This window comes from Buteo buteo, chromosome 8 (genome assembly GCF_964188355.1).
Source record: "Buteo buteo chromosome 8, bButBut1.hap1.1, whole genome shotgun sequence".
NCBI classification, from domain to species: domain Eukaryota; kingdom Metazoa; phylum Chordata; class Aves; order Accipitriformes; family Accipitridae; genus Buteo; species Buteo buteo.
Window position 1 is genome coordinate 47,459,715 of NC_134178.1, and position 15,894 is coordinate 47,475,608.

Below are 15,894 nucleotides of genomic sequence, written 5' to 3' on the forward strand. Positions count from 1 at the left end.
CACATGGGTTGGGGCAATCACCAGGATCAGTACAGTCTGGGGGATGAATGGCTTGAGAGCAGCCCTGTGGAGAAGGACTTGGTAATACTGGTGGATGAAAAAGTGTATGTCAGCCGGCCATGTGCACTTGCAGCCTAGACAGCCAATTGTATCCTGGGCTGCATCAAGAGAAGCGTGGCCAGCAGGTCAAGGGAGGTGATTCTGGCCCTCTACTCTGCACTCCTGTGACCCCGCCTGGAGTACTGCATCCAGTTCTGGGGGCCCCAGTGCAAGACAGACATGGACCTGTTAGAGCAGGTCCAGAAGAAGGCCACAAAAATGGTCAGAGGGCTGGAACAGCTCTCTCCAGTGAAGAAAAGCCGAGAGAGTTGGGGTTGTTGAGCCTGGAGAAGAGAAGCCTCTGGGGAGACCTTCTTGTGGCCTTTCAATATACAAAGGGGCTTACAAGAAAGATGGAGAGAGACTTTCCACCAGGGCCTGCAGTGACAGGACTAGGGGCAACACTTTTAAACTGATACAGGGTAGCTTTAGATTGGCTATAAGGAAGAATTTGTTATGATGAGGGTGGTGAGACACTGGAACAGGTTTCCCAGAGACGCTGTGGATGCCCCATCACTGGAAGTGTTCAAAGTCAAGTTGGATGGGCCTTTGAGCAACCTGATCTAGTGAAAGATGTCCCTGCCTATGGCAGGGGGGGTTGGACCAGATGACCTTTAAAGGTCCCTTCTGATCCAAGCCACTCTATGATTCTATGACTGTGAACCAGTAAAGTACAAACCTACTCCCTCTAGTATCTTTGAAAAAGGACACAAAACCATAATTGAGATTGTGTTCATACTCACTCTCAACTCTAGCAGTTTACTTTTCAAATACATCTCCCAGTTCTGCTTTTAAAGGAACAAGCTTTGAGGCTTCCACCACTCTCACTAGGAACATCTTTCAGCCATATGAGAAACTTACTGATAAAAAGTATTTCCTGGTAGTTAGTTAAACTTCTCCCATTTGTTCAGACTTAGCCCATTGTTCTTTGTAAATCTTTGTAAAACATTGTTCAGATTATCCCACGTTTACTCCTCAAAAATGCTGTTTATTACTTTCACAGCAGGCATGAGTCCCTTTTCAATGCTTACAAAAAAGTATGATATATCTGATATTTCCCTTCTTTACATTCTGGAGAATTTGTCCTTAATTCTCATCTTTTTCCATGTGTTTAAAGAGTATTTTGAGAAGGAATTTCTCTGCTAGATAGCATTGATTTTATTTGAGTTCTGGAAAAACAATAATAGAAAACTCATAACTTGTGAATTTTCAAATTAGCCTGCATAAAGCCCAGCAGAGCACATGGAGAACGACCCCACAACTGAGGACAGATTTAGTCTGTATCCACTGATCCTTGTACTAGTGAGTAAGCTTAACCTTCAAGTGGCACACTAGCCTACCTTGGCTGTCCACACCAGACTGCTCACCAAAACTGCATAGAGCAAGGCTTTGCCACAGAGAATGAGGTAAGTGAGCTTCAGAGAATTTCCATACCACAAGTAGGACTCTGCAAATCAAACATCATTTGTGTATTGAATTATCATCATCACAAAAGACTAAATCTAATGTAGCTTTAATCACATATGAGGCCTTGAAATCTTTAGCTAAGCGACACAAAGGAACTAGAGCCAAATGAATGGCTCTGTTGACACAAGATAGCAGGGGATGGGAAAGAACACTGTGATTCAAAGAACCAAAAGAGAAAGTGAATCTAGGAAAGACAGAGGCTGGCTTTATGCAAAGAAAGTATGTCCTGATAGGGAATGTTTGACCATTGTGCTGCCACATCTACTGAAAAATTACACTGTTCATGTGAATCCCCTCTTAGAAACTCAAATTAAGCTGCATCACAAGATGGGAATTTTTTTCACTTGTTATAGTCAGTGGCCTTGTGAGTGCTGCTTATATATCAGGGAAGTTTTACATAGCCCAGAATAACATGGTATCTAGAACTTTTATTCTTGTAGATTTTTTTACTCTTAAGGAATTGCAGTAGTATGGAGACACCAGCCTGATCTTGGTTCAGCCTTAAGATTCCTGAAGCATTAAAGAAGTTGGTGAAAAAAAAGAATGTGTAAATATGCATACATAGAGGAAAGAAACATAATTTTTAATATGGATATCCTCACAGTTTGGAGGGGAATGTGGCTTGTAATCAGAAGTATTCTGAACTTGATACTGAGAAATATTCAGAATTCTGGATTCTGAATCTTGATGTCATAATCACTTGGCTAAGTATGAATTTTTTCTTTCATGGCTGAGCAAACAGCTTCCCAGCAGAAGGTAGTGTTAAGGACTGGAGGAGATGATAAAAAGAGCAAATTACACTCTATAGGGAGGTTCCAAAATTTCTTCCATTAATTTGAAAGGGAATCATAAAGAAGAGCTTAAAAAACCAAACCGCAACTACATACAGCATGCACATACAACCATCCCAAAGTCTTTTTTTCTTCTTCTTTTTTTTTTTAATCTAACACACAAATCAGTTAGATGAGGACGTATAAGTTATTCTTATAGTAGAAATCTCACACAGCTTGTACTTAGTGTTAAGTAAAACTGGAATTACAATACATACAGATATTTGCCTGTGAGAAGACAGACATACCTTCCGTGAGCGCACAACCTGAAAGACAAAAATGAACTAAAAGTCAAGTTTCTCTTCAATACAAACAGAACACAAATTTTAGAAGTTTCAGTTTACTATATACTGCCTGATTAATTTTACTGTACTATATGTATTATTATACTATACATTTTACTATATGACAGAGATTTCTTAGCAAAAATCTGAAGAAAACTTTGAAAAACTATAGATGTATAATGATAATGAAGATACAGAGGCCCAGGAGTATGAAGAGACATAGAGGCCCAGGAGCAGGAAGAGACATATGAAAATACCTACATATTTACATATATATTTGTGCCATAACCACCTGTGTAGAAGTTGGATATAGAAGTGTTTCACATCATAACCCTTTTGATTTGTGATTTCTAGTTTGTACAGTGTGGTGATACATATTTTTTACTCACCAGCATCACCGTAGAGTAATTTATGTATTGATTCTGGGGTTCCGTTCTCAAAAAAATTGGCAACACACTCAAAATGATTTAAAGGGTTGAACCATTCCTGGGCTGAGATCCTCAGACGGCTGGTCAATGAGTAGGTACTCCCATTCCATGTGGAAAACTCATCTGTCCCCACCCCTTCTGTCCTTTTAGCACCATTCACCTTCCAGACCAGATTTAGGTGGTCAGGGTAGAAACCAGAGGCCAGGCATACCAGCGTGGCCTTGCTCTTCTGTTGGATCTCTTGCTTTGATGGGGAAAAGATGGCCACAGCTGGAGGTATGATTTTATCATTCTTCCCTGAAACAAAAAGCAATATGGCCCAGAGCCTTCATTACTGTCTTCAGTCAGAAACCCCTTAAAATTGTACTGTATTTGTGCTGTGTGACTCCTGATATATCTGGCCTTTTAACAACTGTCTTTTAGATGATTAATATCTATTAGGTAGGTAGACACCAGGAAACTGAAAGCATTTGTCTTTACTCGCTACACAGAAACATAAAAGGTCTGGCTACAGAAATGCATGAGTGTTTGAATTTCTAGTATTTGTCAGAAGAATAGGAAAGCTGAAAAGAAGCTGAGCAAACAGATAGACAGAAAAGTACCCAGTAGTGCTATAAAGCCTGTATTTGTAATATTGTACTAACAGACATGAGTCTGTGTTAAAAGACACAAGCATCTTCAACTAATTGTTGTATAAGGCACAAGCATCTTCAACTGTCTGTGTTACATTCCTGGAGACATAGTAAAACATGATGGTTATTGCAGTTTTCAGAATTATACTGCCAGGTGATACCCTACATGGACAGCCCTCCCCCCCCCCCCCCCCCCCCAACCCCAGCCCCATCTAAGAGGTGACTTGAAAGGGAGGAACTAATCTTTCTCACTGTCTGAAGTGAAGAACACTTTATGTAGGTAACCTCAATCTGCCTAGGACAAGTTTTGCTTCAGGCCTTGCCATCCTTTTTTAAGACTGAAATATCTCTTTATGTTCTTCATTATTTAGGTTATCCTCCCTCATCCTAGACTACACATCTTCCCAAAATGATGCAAGATTCTATACACTCACAAACCAAAAGCTCTCCCCTGCCCTAAACTGTTTAGTATCTACATATAAGACTAAAGACAATTCTACAGTCAAAAGGATGTACAAGGCAACAATGAGATGTTACTCAGAAGCTAGGTAGTGATTCTAAAAACCACGGGGCGGGGGGGGTGTCATATACTTTATTAGAGTGCCTTTTTTACTCATCCAGCATGATAAACCCACCACGGTTTATTCCAGGTCTGCAGAGTGCACATGGAAACAGAAATGCAGAGAGAAGTATGGGCCAAAGAGAAAATGTTTACTTTTTTTCAGTGTGAAGGCACTATAACACTATAAATTGTAGTTGTTCTTTCTGATGACTCCCTCCTTTCTAGAGTGGAGAGAATTAGCAGAAACTTATATCTTGCATAGATCTTGACCCCTAAGCCCTAGTGTTTGCTTTCAACTGTTAACCTTAATCGTGGTTGTCAGTGCTTACTCTACAAAGATCCCTGGGGTGCTTCTGTGAAAATGTGTGAGCTTGTACAGACTTCAGAAGAGGTAACTAGATAGTAATAGAGATAACTCCCTAGAAGATATGGCACTGCTCTGCTTTCCTTCCAGTGGATATGAGGAGAGGTTGATCACTTTTACTGCTCCCTTCTAGTACTTGGCTTTATGAATTTTTTTCCTATCCTAAAAGTATCTCTGACATTAATTCATTGGCTCATAGCCTAAATGGCTAATGAGTGAAGACACGGAAACAGACAGGGAGGACACAAAAGAAAAATGAGAGAGATTTAACAGACTAAACCAAAAACAGACAAAGAGGAATGCAGGTGAAAAAGGCAGACAGAAAGAATGATAAAACTACTGGAAAGACAAAGAAAGGCAGAGAATGAGCATGCCTAAAATGCAGTAAGGAGACTGGTACAAGCAAGAACAGAGATGAGAAAAAAGTGTTATCAACAGCCCATTCTGTTCTGATCTTCCACAGTGTTCATGGCAGACACTGGCACAATCACTTCCATGCATAAACTCATGCATTCCCTGTCACACATTCTTCACCCACCTTAGAGAAAAAGTACCACAGTTCTTCCATTCCCATCATGGCAAGGTCAGTTTAATGATTTCTTGTTATCCTTCACTCCTACTCTCATTTTAAAATCATCTGTGTATATGCTACTTATCCTTAATGCAAGGGAAATTTTCAAGTGTCCTCCACATTGAGCACTTGGTTTAATCACAGCTACTTACCTATAACTCTGAGCAAAGTGCCAACTCCAAAATTAAGTGGCGCAGATAAAAAGCACGGCTGTACATGATCAGACTATAACCCACAGTGTCATTATGCTCTTCTTGCCAGCCATTTAGTTCCTTAAAATGGTACTGTTTAAAGGAGCAGACACCAGTGTGTATTTCTACACTTTGCTATCAGATGTGGCAGCAGCAGCAGGTGGTTATTTTGCCCTGTTATTCCAAAATGCCTTGATACAGGTGATGTTAAATCCTTTCCTGAGATGGGAGAAGGCAGAGAAAGCAAATGGGGAAAAAGAGAAAGAATAGAGGAGAAAAGTGCACCGAGAGAAAAAGAACATAGTCCTTTTTGAGAATTAGAAGTCGTGAAAAGGACTGTTAGAGGAAGCTAGTGTCCCAAAGCAACTTTAGGCAGCCTGCCCACCATCTATGGAGAAGGGAGCAAAGTACCAGGAAGACTACTCTTTCCCTGCCTGATTCAGCAGGCACAAGAATCCAGACTCTACCTCTGAAATGTTGCTTTTGATCGTTACATAGATGAATGGCAAAAATTTGCAGACCGGAGAACAATCCTTCATTCCCAACCTATACAATGTTTTCTTGGAGAATAGGAGGAAACAGAATTGTTTCTACCTTTCTCCGTGAAGTTCCCAGTAAGGGAAGACAAAGGCAGCACACACAAGGATCTAAAAATTTGTGCCTGCAAATCCTACACATATAGGCACATCCCATTTTAATAAGCAACCAATAAAGCATTAATCCTGTCCTCATGGCTGTATGAAAAAAAATCATTATTCTGCTATTAATTAAGAATGCTCTTGTCCCTTAAACCAGTATCACATATATCACAGAGATACAGCTTCTGTCTTACCTACGACTGTGAGTTTTGTCCCACTGCCGAAGTACAGTTTTTCATTATTCACACTGTTTCGCAGCTGCAGGAAAACCTCTCCTCTACTCTCAGTTCCCTGAGCCAAACCTGTGGACTAACCCTCCCCTCATGCAGTACCAGCAAAAGAAGAAACACAACGTACATTAATTTATGGTTCCCTTAAAAAAAAAGAAAGGTCTGAAAGGGAACACCACCACATCTATGTATCTAACCAGGTGAGATCAATCTCAGAAATACCTTTTCCAGAGCCCTTTTGCTTCAGGCTTAGGGGAATCAGTTGTTGCAACTTTCACCATTTCTTTAGAGGACATTTATCTATTTATCTAGGTGTACTATTAGAAAGTATTTCCCATATGCAGACAGAGTAATGTTCTTTGCTTTTTTTCAACTAAACAGCCTCATTTCTTTAATTTCCTTATTTCCTTTCAACATCATGAATATTATTCTCTTGTAAAACAAATGTCTGTCTGTCTTTTTACTTACAAAATAACTTGTAATATGTAACACAGGACCCTGGTCCACATTCCCCCTTATAGCAGTTCCTAAAGATCCCTCGCTTTCTCCTTCTCTGGAAGGAAGTCTCTGCTTTTATTCTCTCTGTTCTCTTAGCTATGATTACTAAAGTTAGCTGCATAACTGACTATGGTCAATGAGGGATCAATGTATTGATTTTCATCAGCTCAGGCACCTCAGATTCTCCCTGGATTTCAAAAAAATGTGCTGATCACTGAATCTTTCCTATGAAGATTGAATTTTATCACTTGTAATGATTTTACTCTGCAGTGGAATGGTGTGGTACAAAAGCCTGAGGCATCAATTCTTCTGACTCCAGGAACAACACAATGAGAAGACGAGATCATCAACATTTATCAAAGTCTTAGAAGCAGCCTTGTTTTCCTCTGGACAGAGTCCAAATCCAGAAGTGTGACCCAGAGAGAAACATTCCCTGAGAGCTACTTTTATTTGAAACGAACCACATATTCTGTTTCTGTGGTTTTCAGTGGCCTTTTAGCATCTATTCTGAAATAGTAAGACCATTGTCCTAAATGATCTTTTTATCACCATCCTGACGAGCCTGTTTTGTGGAAAGAAACTTGCTGTGCTGTGGAGAGTTGTTATCTATAACAATAAAGAATTAAACAGCTACAGAGAGCTGTTAGTATTGCTTATGATAAAGCTGAGTATTTATTTGTGGCTTCTGTTTTGTCAACTAAAAATGCTAGTACGCTCATTTGTCTTTCCCAGTTATCTGAGATAACACATGCTTTAGTTCACCCTGAAAAGATCCAAAGTAATTTAAGTTTGTAGAGTCTTGATTTTGTTTTCTAGACCTGTCCCAAAGTGTAACTGTAACTTAGTTCTCTCCAGACAGATAGCCTTTCATTGACTTGTCTGTAATCACCTGCAGCCCCAGGAGAACTATCATTATGGAGAATACTTTTGGGGAATAGTGATTTTTGCAGATGTTGATTTATTAAGACAATACACTTATGATATACACATATTTCTTTACCAATTCCTCATCCGAATTCTTTCTATGGACAACTTTTTATTCACTGAAAATGCATTCATTCAGTTCTCCAAAGTGAAATGTGTGTCCCTACCTAGAGTACTAAACTTAGTCTATTCTCCAAAGTAGACTGGGTTACTACCACATCAGGAAAACACCAGTTTAATAATGAAGGGGAGACTAAGTGAAGATCTTTAAAGAGAAAACCTCGAATTTGAAGTGATTTAAAAGAGAAAAATAAAAATTTCTTACCTATTACTGTAAGTTTTGTGCCATCGCCGAAAGTCAGTCTATTGTTGGTCACAGTGACAAAGTGTTGTATCATAAGCTAAGAAAATGGATGCCCTGCAGCTGAGTTTAGTAAGCAGAAGCTTAAGCAATGTTTACGGTATCTGGAAACCCAAAGATCCCTCAATCTCTGTCTGAAGGGCTTTGGCAGAAAACCAGCTTGAAATCCCATTGTATAACCTGTAGTATTTATAAAATCATTTCCCAGAGTTTTTTGATACTTATTTTTATTGTCTACATTTCACCTCAAGTTGTTTTACAACCTTTCTCTAATCTTCATGTTATCTCACTGATATTACCTGCTGTTCTGATTTTGCAGATGTAGAAACCATGCAGATGTACCCAAAGTGGTAGAGATTGTAATTGTCTGGAAATACAATTCCTCTACAACTAGAGCTTCCTTACTGTCAGTCTTGTATCTAAGCATTCCAAAGCCTTCCTTTCTGTAACTTGCGGAGTTAATAATCAAATAATACTTGCTTTGTAGTTGTCATAGTCACATGCCTTTTCATATAGGTGGTTCACCTTTGTGGTACTGAACTAAAACAACGAATCCATTTGTTTTCCCTTCAATGGCAGGCCAGCCATCTTGAATAGTCTTTCTGGATCCTACTCAATTTTCTGATAGCTTAAAAGTAATCCACACAAGGAGAGTCCAGAAGAATCAGTTGGCTGGTCTCAGACAAACCCTTGATATCCATTAGGAAGAACTGCAGTGAGACAGTGTGGAGAAGGATTAGAGAAAACCTTTGTGCTCACAGGCATGAGTCAGTCAGTGGAAACTGGAGGCTTATGTAAGAGAGAGAACCCCAATACATTTTATTTAGTGCCTCTGAAAGATACCGGGTACATCAGAATTATTTTTCTAAAGCTTTTATCACATTAATAAAGAAGCATTTTGTGGTCTATTGCAATCATTATTGCATCAGAAGAAAAATACTAATTCTCTGCTTCACATCCTCTGATAGGTTTTAGGTGCATCTGCAGTCCATGTGGCTTGCTGAAAATTATTTCAATGTCTCAGAATCTCCTGGCTTGTTTTCCAGAGAGGGTGGGCTTGGTTCTCAGATGATGAAAGTAAGTCCTAGCATGCTAGGTCTATCAAGAAAAAACAAGACAGAACATGCCCGCTGTGCTGCAGAATTCTCTGTAGCTGCCTTAACACACTCTCCTACAAGCTTTTCGCACATATGGGTTTTTGTAAAGGCTTCATGGGGAATGTATCATTGTGGAACCTGTCCCCACAACGATACAACCTCGTACAAAAACAATCCCACCCATGGCTCCGCCCTCCCATTTTTGTCATGCAGTCACCATGAAAGATTGCTATGGGAAGCACTGGCCACATCCTTCCTCTGCCGTTGCTGTTTCTGTGTGATAAGACCGATTACCTCTTAATGTGTCCATTATCCCTGAATTTATAATCCCAACAATTTTTTCCTATAGACAAAAAAGTAATTTTTTTTTCTTTTATTAGCTGATTTTAAATGCAGTTATTTTTCACTTGGTAACTTCAAGACAGTGTTCATGCTGCTTTCCTTCCCACTCTTTTTTTTTTTCTGCTCAGGATGATAAACAGACCTCAAGCCCACAGTAACTAGTTTGCATTGAGAGCAATTTGCTTACTACAGACTGTTATTTCTGTTTGTAGCTTGACTAGATTGTGAATATCCTCTTTGATCTGTGCTTCACTTGTGACAGTTGCTCTGAAAGGGAAGGAAGCAGGGTGCTGAGCTCTTAAGTTTGTATTCTTCTGACTGCCCTGTTACAGGAAGCAGAAGCACAAGCTTCTCCAGGTGACTGTGACCCTTACTATGAAAAGGCTTCATCTAGGAGTAGGAGCATGACTTTATTTTGGACTGTCTGAAGCGGATGGGGACTGGCAGTGACAGGTAACAGGATACTTTTGTCTCCCTCCCTTACACATAACTAAATGGAGACACAAAACTGTATTTTTTTCCCCCATAGGTTTGTGCAGGTATGATGTGTAGCTACCAAGAGAGAAAGATCTGTGCCCGTGAAGACTGTGCGTACCAGCACACACTAAGGCAATACAGGGAAAGAGAGGCACATGAACAAACCGGTTTAGGTTTGGGGCATACGCAGCCCATCCTGACCTAGTGTTCTCACATAAAAGGTCAACACCTAGTCGGCAACATGACTGAGTACCTGCAATAAACATGTAGTTCACATCGGTCTTTAATAGTTTCACTTCAGTCTGTCTTAATATAAAAAAATAGGCTGTAGGTACAGAACACAATCCTCCGAAACAAGGTAATTCTACTAGGAAAATCACAAATTATTTTCCCTTATTTTCAGGTATCACAGAAGAACCCATAATTTCTGATACAGCCTGCTCCGCTGGGAACAGCTGTTAGTATGCCAGGGAAGGGAATGAGAAACATAGACTAAGCTGAAACATATAGGACCAAGACATAGAATTCCAGAAGGTAAGATATTGGACAGCTGATCTCAGGTGTCCCTACAGTATCCTCTCTTCTACAACAGCAAAACTGTGCGCTTAAGTCACTAATTACGGGAATGACTGCAGACATTTGTCTTTGTTTAGATTGAAGTCTTTTTAAAAATACATTTAGGATTTTATTTGTCTGGCTCTGCCTAAATAATAACACTAATAGTGAGATCTTATTTGCCTGCCTTGGTCTTAGTCTGTCTCTGATCTCAGGACTGTTTATTCATGTCGAAAACCATTCTACTGAAATTCATTTAAGATTATTCTGTCTCCTTCTCCAGTCTACAGCTCCATTACTGTCCTTACTGTCACTAACAGACTCTCTCCCATATGGTGTCTTTCATTTAAAAAAAGCAAATCACCTCTGTATTAATTTTGAAGGAGTGTTTCTATGTGATGCTAAAATCTCCTCAGGGCATGTTCGTAAGGGAATTTCCAAGATATGCCAGCAGAGACCAGTCTTGCCCCATTTTGTTCATCTGTAACCTGTCAAAAGGAAAGGCCTTGTAGGCCATGAATTTAAATGAGTGAGAGGGATAGAAGAGAGGAAAGAGAATTCCTTGATTTTTATTTCCATATCTCTCATAGGAGGCTTCATGGGCCAAGCTGTGTAAAAATTCAGACAACAAGGAAAGGCAAGAATATGCAAGCAAGAGACATTTAGGGCTGTATTTTCTAACAATGGTGTCATTTTAGTGGAGAATTTCACAGGAAAATAGTGATCGCATCACTTACATCAGTCCTAGATTCTTCTTTAGAGTTTACAGAAGAAGCAGCTACAAAGAAGCAGGCAGAACTACAGAGAGACCCTGAGCTTTACAGATTTGTTTTAGGGACAATAGGAAGTTCTTTTCATAAACATTCAGTTGTTTTGGCCACAAACCCCTAAAATTAAGGAGCAGTCCCTTTTCAGGGCATATCTGTGTACTGAAAAGACAAGATGATGGAAGGAGAGGATGTGAAAAATCACATTCTGTGGTGGGTTGACTTTGGCTGGCTGCCAGGTGCTCACCAAGGCCCTCTATCACTTCCCCTCCTCAGCAGGATGGATGGGGGAAAATAAGACAAAAAAGAACTTGTGCATCCTGATAAAGGCAGTTAATAAAGAAAAAGCAAAGGCCAAATGCAGAAGCAAAGGTAAACAAAAAGATTTATTCTCTACTTCCCATCTGCAGGTGAAATTCAGCCACATTCTGGGAAGTAGAGCCTCAGTACATGTAGCCGTTGCTCCAGAAGACAAATGCCTTAATCCTAAATGTCCCCGCTCGTCCTCCTTTTTCCTAGCTTTTTATTGCTGAGAATGACATCATATGGTATGGAATATCCATTTAGTCAGCTCGGGTCAGCTCTTCTGGCTATGTCCCCTCCCAACCTCTTGCCCACAGCCAGCCTACTGGCCTTTGGAGCTGTCCTGGTTTCGGCTGGGATAGAGTTAATTGTCTTCCTAGTAGCTGGTATAGTGCTATGCTTTGGGTTTAGTATGAGAAGAATGTTGATAACACACTGATGTTTTCGGTTGTTGTATACCAAGTCAAGGATTTTTCAGCTTCTCATGCCCAGCCAGTGAGAAGGCTGGGGGGGGCACAAGAAGCTGGGAGGGGACACAGCCAGGGCAGCTGACCCAAACTGGCCAGAAGGGTATTCCATACCATGTGATGTCATGCCCAGTATATAAACTGGGGGGAGTTTTCCTGGGGGGATCGCTGCTCAGGAACTAACCGGGCATTGGTCAGTGGGTGGTGAGCAATTACATTGTGCATCACTTGTATCTTCCAATCCTTTTATTCTTATTATTGCCATTTTAATATTGTTATTATTATTGTCATTATTAGTTTCTTCCTTTCTGTTCTATTACACTGTTCTTATCTCAACCTACGAGTTCTACCTTTTTTTTCCCCAATTATCTCTCCCTTACCACTGGTTGCGGAGGGAATGAGTGAGCGGCTGCGTGGTGCTTAGTTGCTGGCTGGGGTTAAACCATGAGAGGAGTGGGGGTGGGGAGGGGGGTGTTTGGAGAGACAGCCTTGATGCTGTGTGAGCACTGCTCAGCAGTAGCCGAAACACTGGTGTGTTATCAACACCTTTCTAGCTACAAATACAAAGCACAGCACTATGAGGGCTGCTATGGGGAAGTTAACTCCATCCCAGCCAGACCCAATACACACCCCTATGCAGATAGTGATGCCATACCATCCTATGTATGTATTTTTCCTTTATTTCCCTTCTCTTCCAGCCTGTGTCTACTGAAGCTTCTTGTTAGATGCCATTGAATTGCACCCAAGTTGTTCCGCTAAAGAACAATATTGTTTCCCAAAAGTTCATCTTCTGCTCCCAACCCAATACCTGTATTGGATGATTAACACAAGGTTATCTGTCCTGTTATTTCTGTTCCGTGTCAGTTCTTGTGTCACAGGAACCCTGAGAAACAGCAGCTGTAGTGGGAAACATCTTCTGTTTAATATCTTCATTAATGATCTGGATGATGGGGGAGAGTACACCCTCAGCAACTTTGCAGACAACACCAAACTGGGAGGAGTGGCTGGTACACCACAGGGTCATGCTGCCATCCAGAGAGACCTCAACAGGCTGGAGAAATGGGCTGACAGCATCCTCATGAAGTTCAACAAGGGGAAGTGCAAAGTCCCACACCTGGGGAGGAATAGTCCCATGAACCAGTATATGCTGGGGGCCACCCAGCTGGAAGGCAGCTTGGCAGGAAAGGATCTGGGGCTCCTGGTGGACAGCAGGCTGAACATGAGCCAGCAATGTGCTCTTGCTGCAAAGAAGGTGAATGGTATCCTGGGCTGCATTAAGACGAATGTTGCCAGCAGGTCTAGGGAGGTGATCCTTCCCCTTTATTCAGCACTGTTAAGGCCATACCTGGAGTACTGTGTCCAGTTCTGGGCTCTTCACTGTAAGAGAGACATGAACATACTGGAGAGCACTCAACAAAGGGCCACAAAGATGATTGAGGGACTGGAGCACTTCACATAGGAGAGGGTGGGAGAGCTGGGACTGTTTAGCCTAGAGAGAGAAGGCTCAGGAGGGATCTGATTAATGTATTTAAGTACCTGAAGGGAGGGTGCAAAGAAGATGGAGGCAGGCTTTCTCAGTGGTGCCCAGTGACAGGACCAGAGGCAATGGGCACAGACTGAAACACGGGAGCTTCCTTCTGAACATGAGGAAAGACTTTTTTACTGTGAGGGTGACTGAGCACTGGAGTAGGTTGCCTAGGGAGGTTGTGGAGTCGGCATGCTTAGAGATATTCAAAAGCTGTCTAGACACAGTCCTGGACCACTGGCTCCGAGTGGCCCTGCTTGAGCAGGGGTTTTGGACAAGATGACCCTCAGAGGCTCCTTCCAACCTCAAACATTCTGTGATTCTGTGGTTCTATGATTCTTCGAAGTCCTCCCTGTAGTTGCAGGATAACCACATCACATGGTATAACATCATTATCTGCATAGAGATGTGACTTTACACAGCCTCTCCTTCCATCATCTTATCTTCTGAGTAGCCAGTATAACCTCCAGACTGCAGGTAGGCTGTTCATTGCAAATATACAGCTGTTTACACAGACGTGCCTGAGATATCAGTGGTGAGCACCTAAAACAAGTACCTTTGACTATGGTTTCTGTAGCTACAGCTCCCCTGCCACCTTCTACAGCAGGAGACGAAGAATAAATATGAGGACAGGGAGTGCAACGAGGAGAGTAGCTGTTTCATGAGAAACTTCTTAGAATAGCTGCTTTTTGTGCAGTGCCAGTTCAAGCTGGCAAAAGGAGCACTGCATAGGAGAATATTGTACCTCAGAGCTGCAATAGGGAACTGTGACTGTAGACCTTCAAGATGGCAATGACCACTAGAGACCTCTGTGGAGACCTGGAAATTGCACAGCTGTGACCAGTCAATAGCCAGCTCATTAATCTGCTGGATTTTGAAGGCTACTGATAAGTTTGTTTTCACAGGGCCTTAAAATTGCATTTGCCACTCTAAAATAAAAGTGTTCAAGAGTTGAGCAAATAGAAAGGGATCCTTCCTCTGTTATGTTCCCAGAGCTGATAAAGCTGGCTTTCAGTGTTTATTGCAAGAGGTCTGAGCTAGGACTGTGACATTATGATTTTCATGAACTGGTAATTTATTAAAAGAGAATTAAAAAAAAAAAAATCACCCAAAAGTCACTCCCAAAGTTACCACTATGGTGTTTATATTCCTTAATGATTCTAGCATAAATTACTTTTCCTAAAACTTTCACAGAGTATTTGGATCAGCAGTAGTAATTCCAGACAGCAACAGAGTGAATGTGTTTGGTACCTGTGTAAAGATGATCTCTATATAAGAAGATCAGAGGCTGAAGAGAATAAGGAACTCAGCATGTCTCTGCTATGTGAGACACAATGCTTTCCCAGTGCTTCCCTGCTATATGTCTGTAGCCTGGTATGAACAGTGAGTAGATCATGGACCTGAGAGTGTTCTGAGGAGCAGATGAGTGCTCCCTGGGAGCAAGGAATGGTGTGTAACACTTGTTGCTGAGCAGTTCCTGGAGTCAGAAGAGCACTGGCTACCAAGCTGTGCAAGGAGTGGTGTGTGAAGCTGAGTCTTTCAGAAATGTCTTTGGAGGACTGGAGTAAATCTGGGATGCAACTAGTTTTAGCCTCTTGAGAGCCTCCACCTCCAGGGTGAGACTACAATGAACACAAGTTTCTGTCGTGTCCAGATTTCCCTAGCCAAGAACAGTTTAGCTTCTTTTAGAGCAGAGCCTGAAGGCAAAGTAACATTTACACTGTATGGTTGATCAGGAGACTAGGACCTTTTTTTGCTGTAATCAAATAGTATGTTTCATTTCAGCACATCCATCTTTGCCACATCAGTGAGCAGGATAGTACATTTGCTACCTGTGATAGTTATGTGCTTCATATATGTCTTCCATATGAGCATATGAGATAAACAATTGGTCCATGCTCAATGGTGCACAGACTGTCAAAGACATGACCTAAAAACAGAAGCCCCCAATACACAAGTGTATAGCCATACTTTCTTAAAGATAGCTTTTGCTCTTTTATGTGCCATTTCCCTTTCTTTGAAGAAAAGGTAAGTCCTAGGTTATGCAATAAAAACAGGAGCACAGACAGGCAATGGTAGGTGGGTGAACCCTCATAATACCCTGTCCTCACTTTTCCCAGGCCCATCACAGAAGAGCAATTAGTTCATCAAAAGCTCATGTCTGCAAGCAATGAAGACAGAGGCACAATGGGAGGCAATTTCTGCCTTCAGCTCTCCCTCACAAGGGGAGTACCAGGTGACAGCAGCTTTTTGTGGTTTCCTTTCTCTGCTCATGAGGTTTT

General features: G+C 41.3%; 1 protein-coding gene and 1 gene segment (V, D, J or C); one reads left to right on the forward strand and one right to left on the reverse strand.

Annotated features, from left to right (window-relative positions):
- The window catches only part of LOC142033974 (trypsin I-P1-like), a 53,934-nt gene that overhangs the window by 23,123 nt on the left and 14,917 nt on the right, over positions 1–15,894 (forward strand). For 2 of the 3 annotated variants that reach the window (XM_075034668.1, XM_075034669.1), the window contains exons 3-4: positions 9,851–9,971; positions 10,399–10,529. The gene's annotated coding sequence lies outside the window, so the exon portion shown is untranslated. Of the gene's footprint in view, positions 1–9,850; positions 9,972–10,398; positions 10,530–12,951; positions 14,090–15,732; positions 15,849–15,894 lie in introns of all 3 variants that reach the window. The other variant, XM_075034667.1, reaches the window with a different exon arrangement.
- The window catches only part of LOC142033975 (T cell receptor beta constant 2-like), a 38,596-nt gene that overhangs the window by 1,020 nt on the left and 21,682 nt on the right, over positions 1–15,894 (reverse strand). Inside the window, 4 exon segments of the C gene segment in view lie at positions 1,440–1,546; positions 2,645–2,662; positions 3,070–3,405; positions 8,044–8,081. Coding sequence covers positions 1,440–1,546; positions 2,645–2,662; positions 3,070–3,405; positions 8,044–8,081 — 499 coding nt within the window.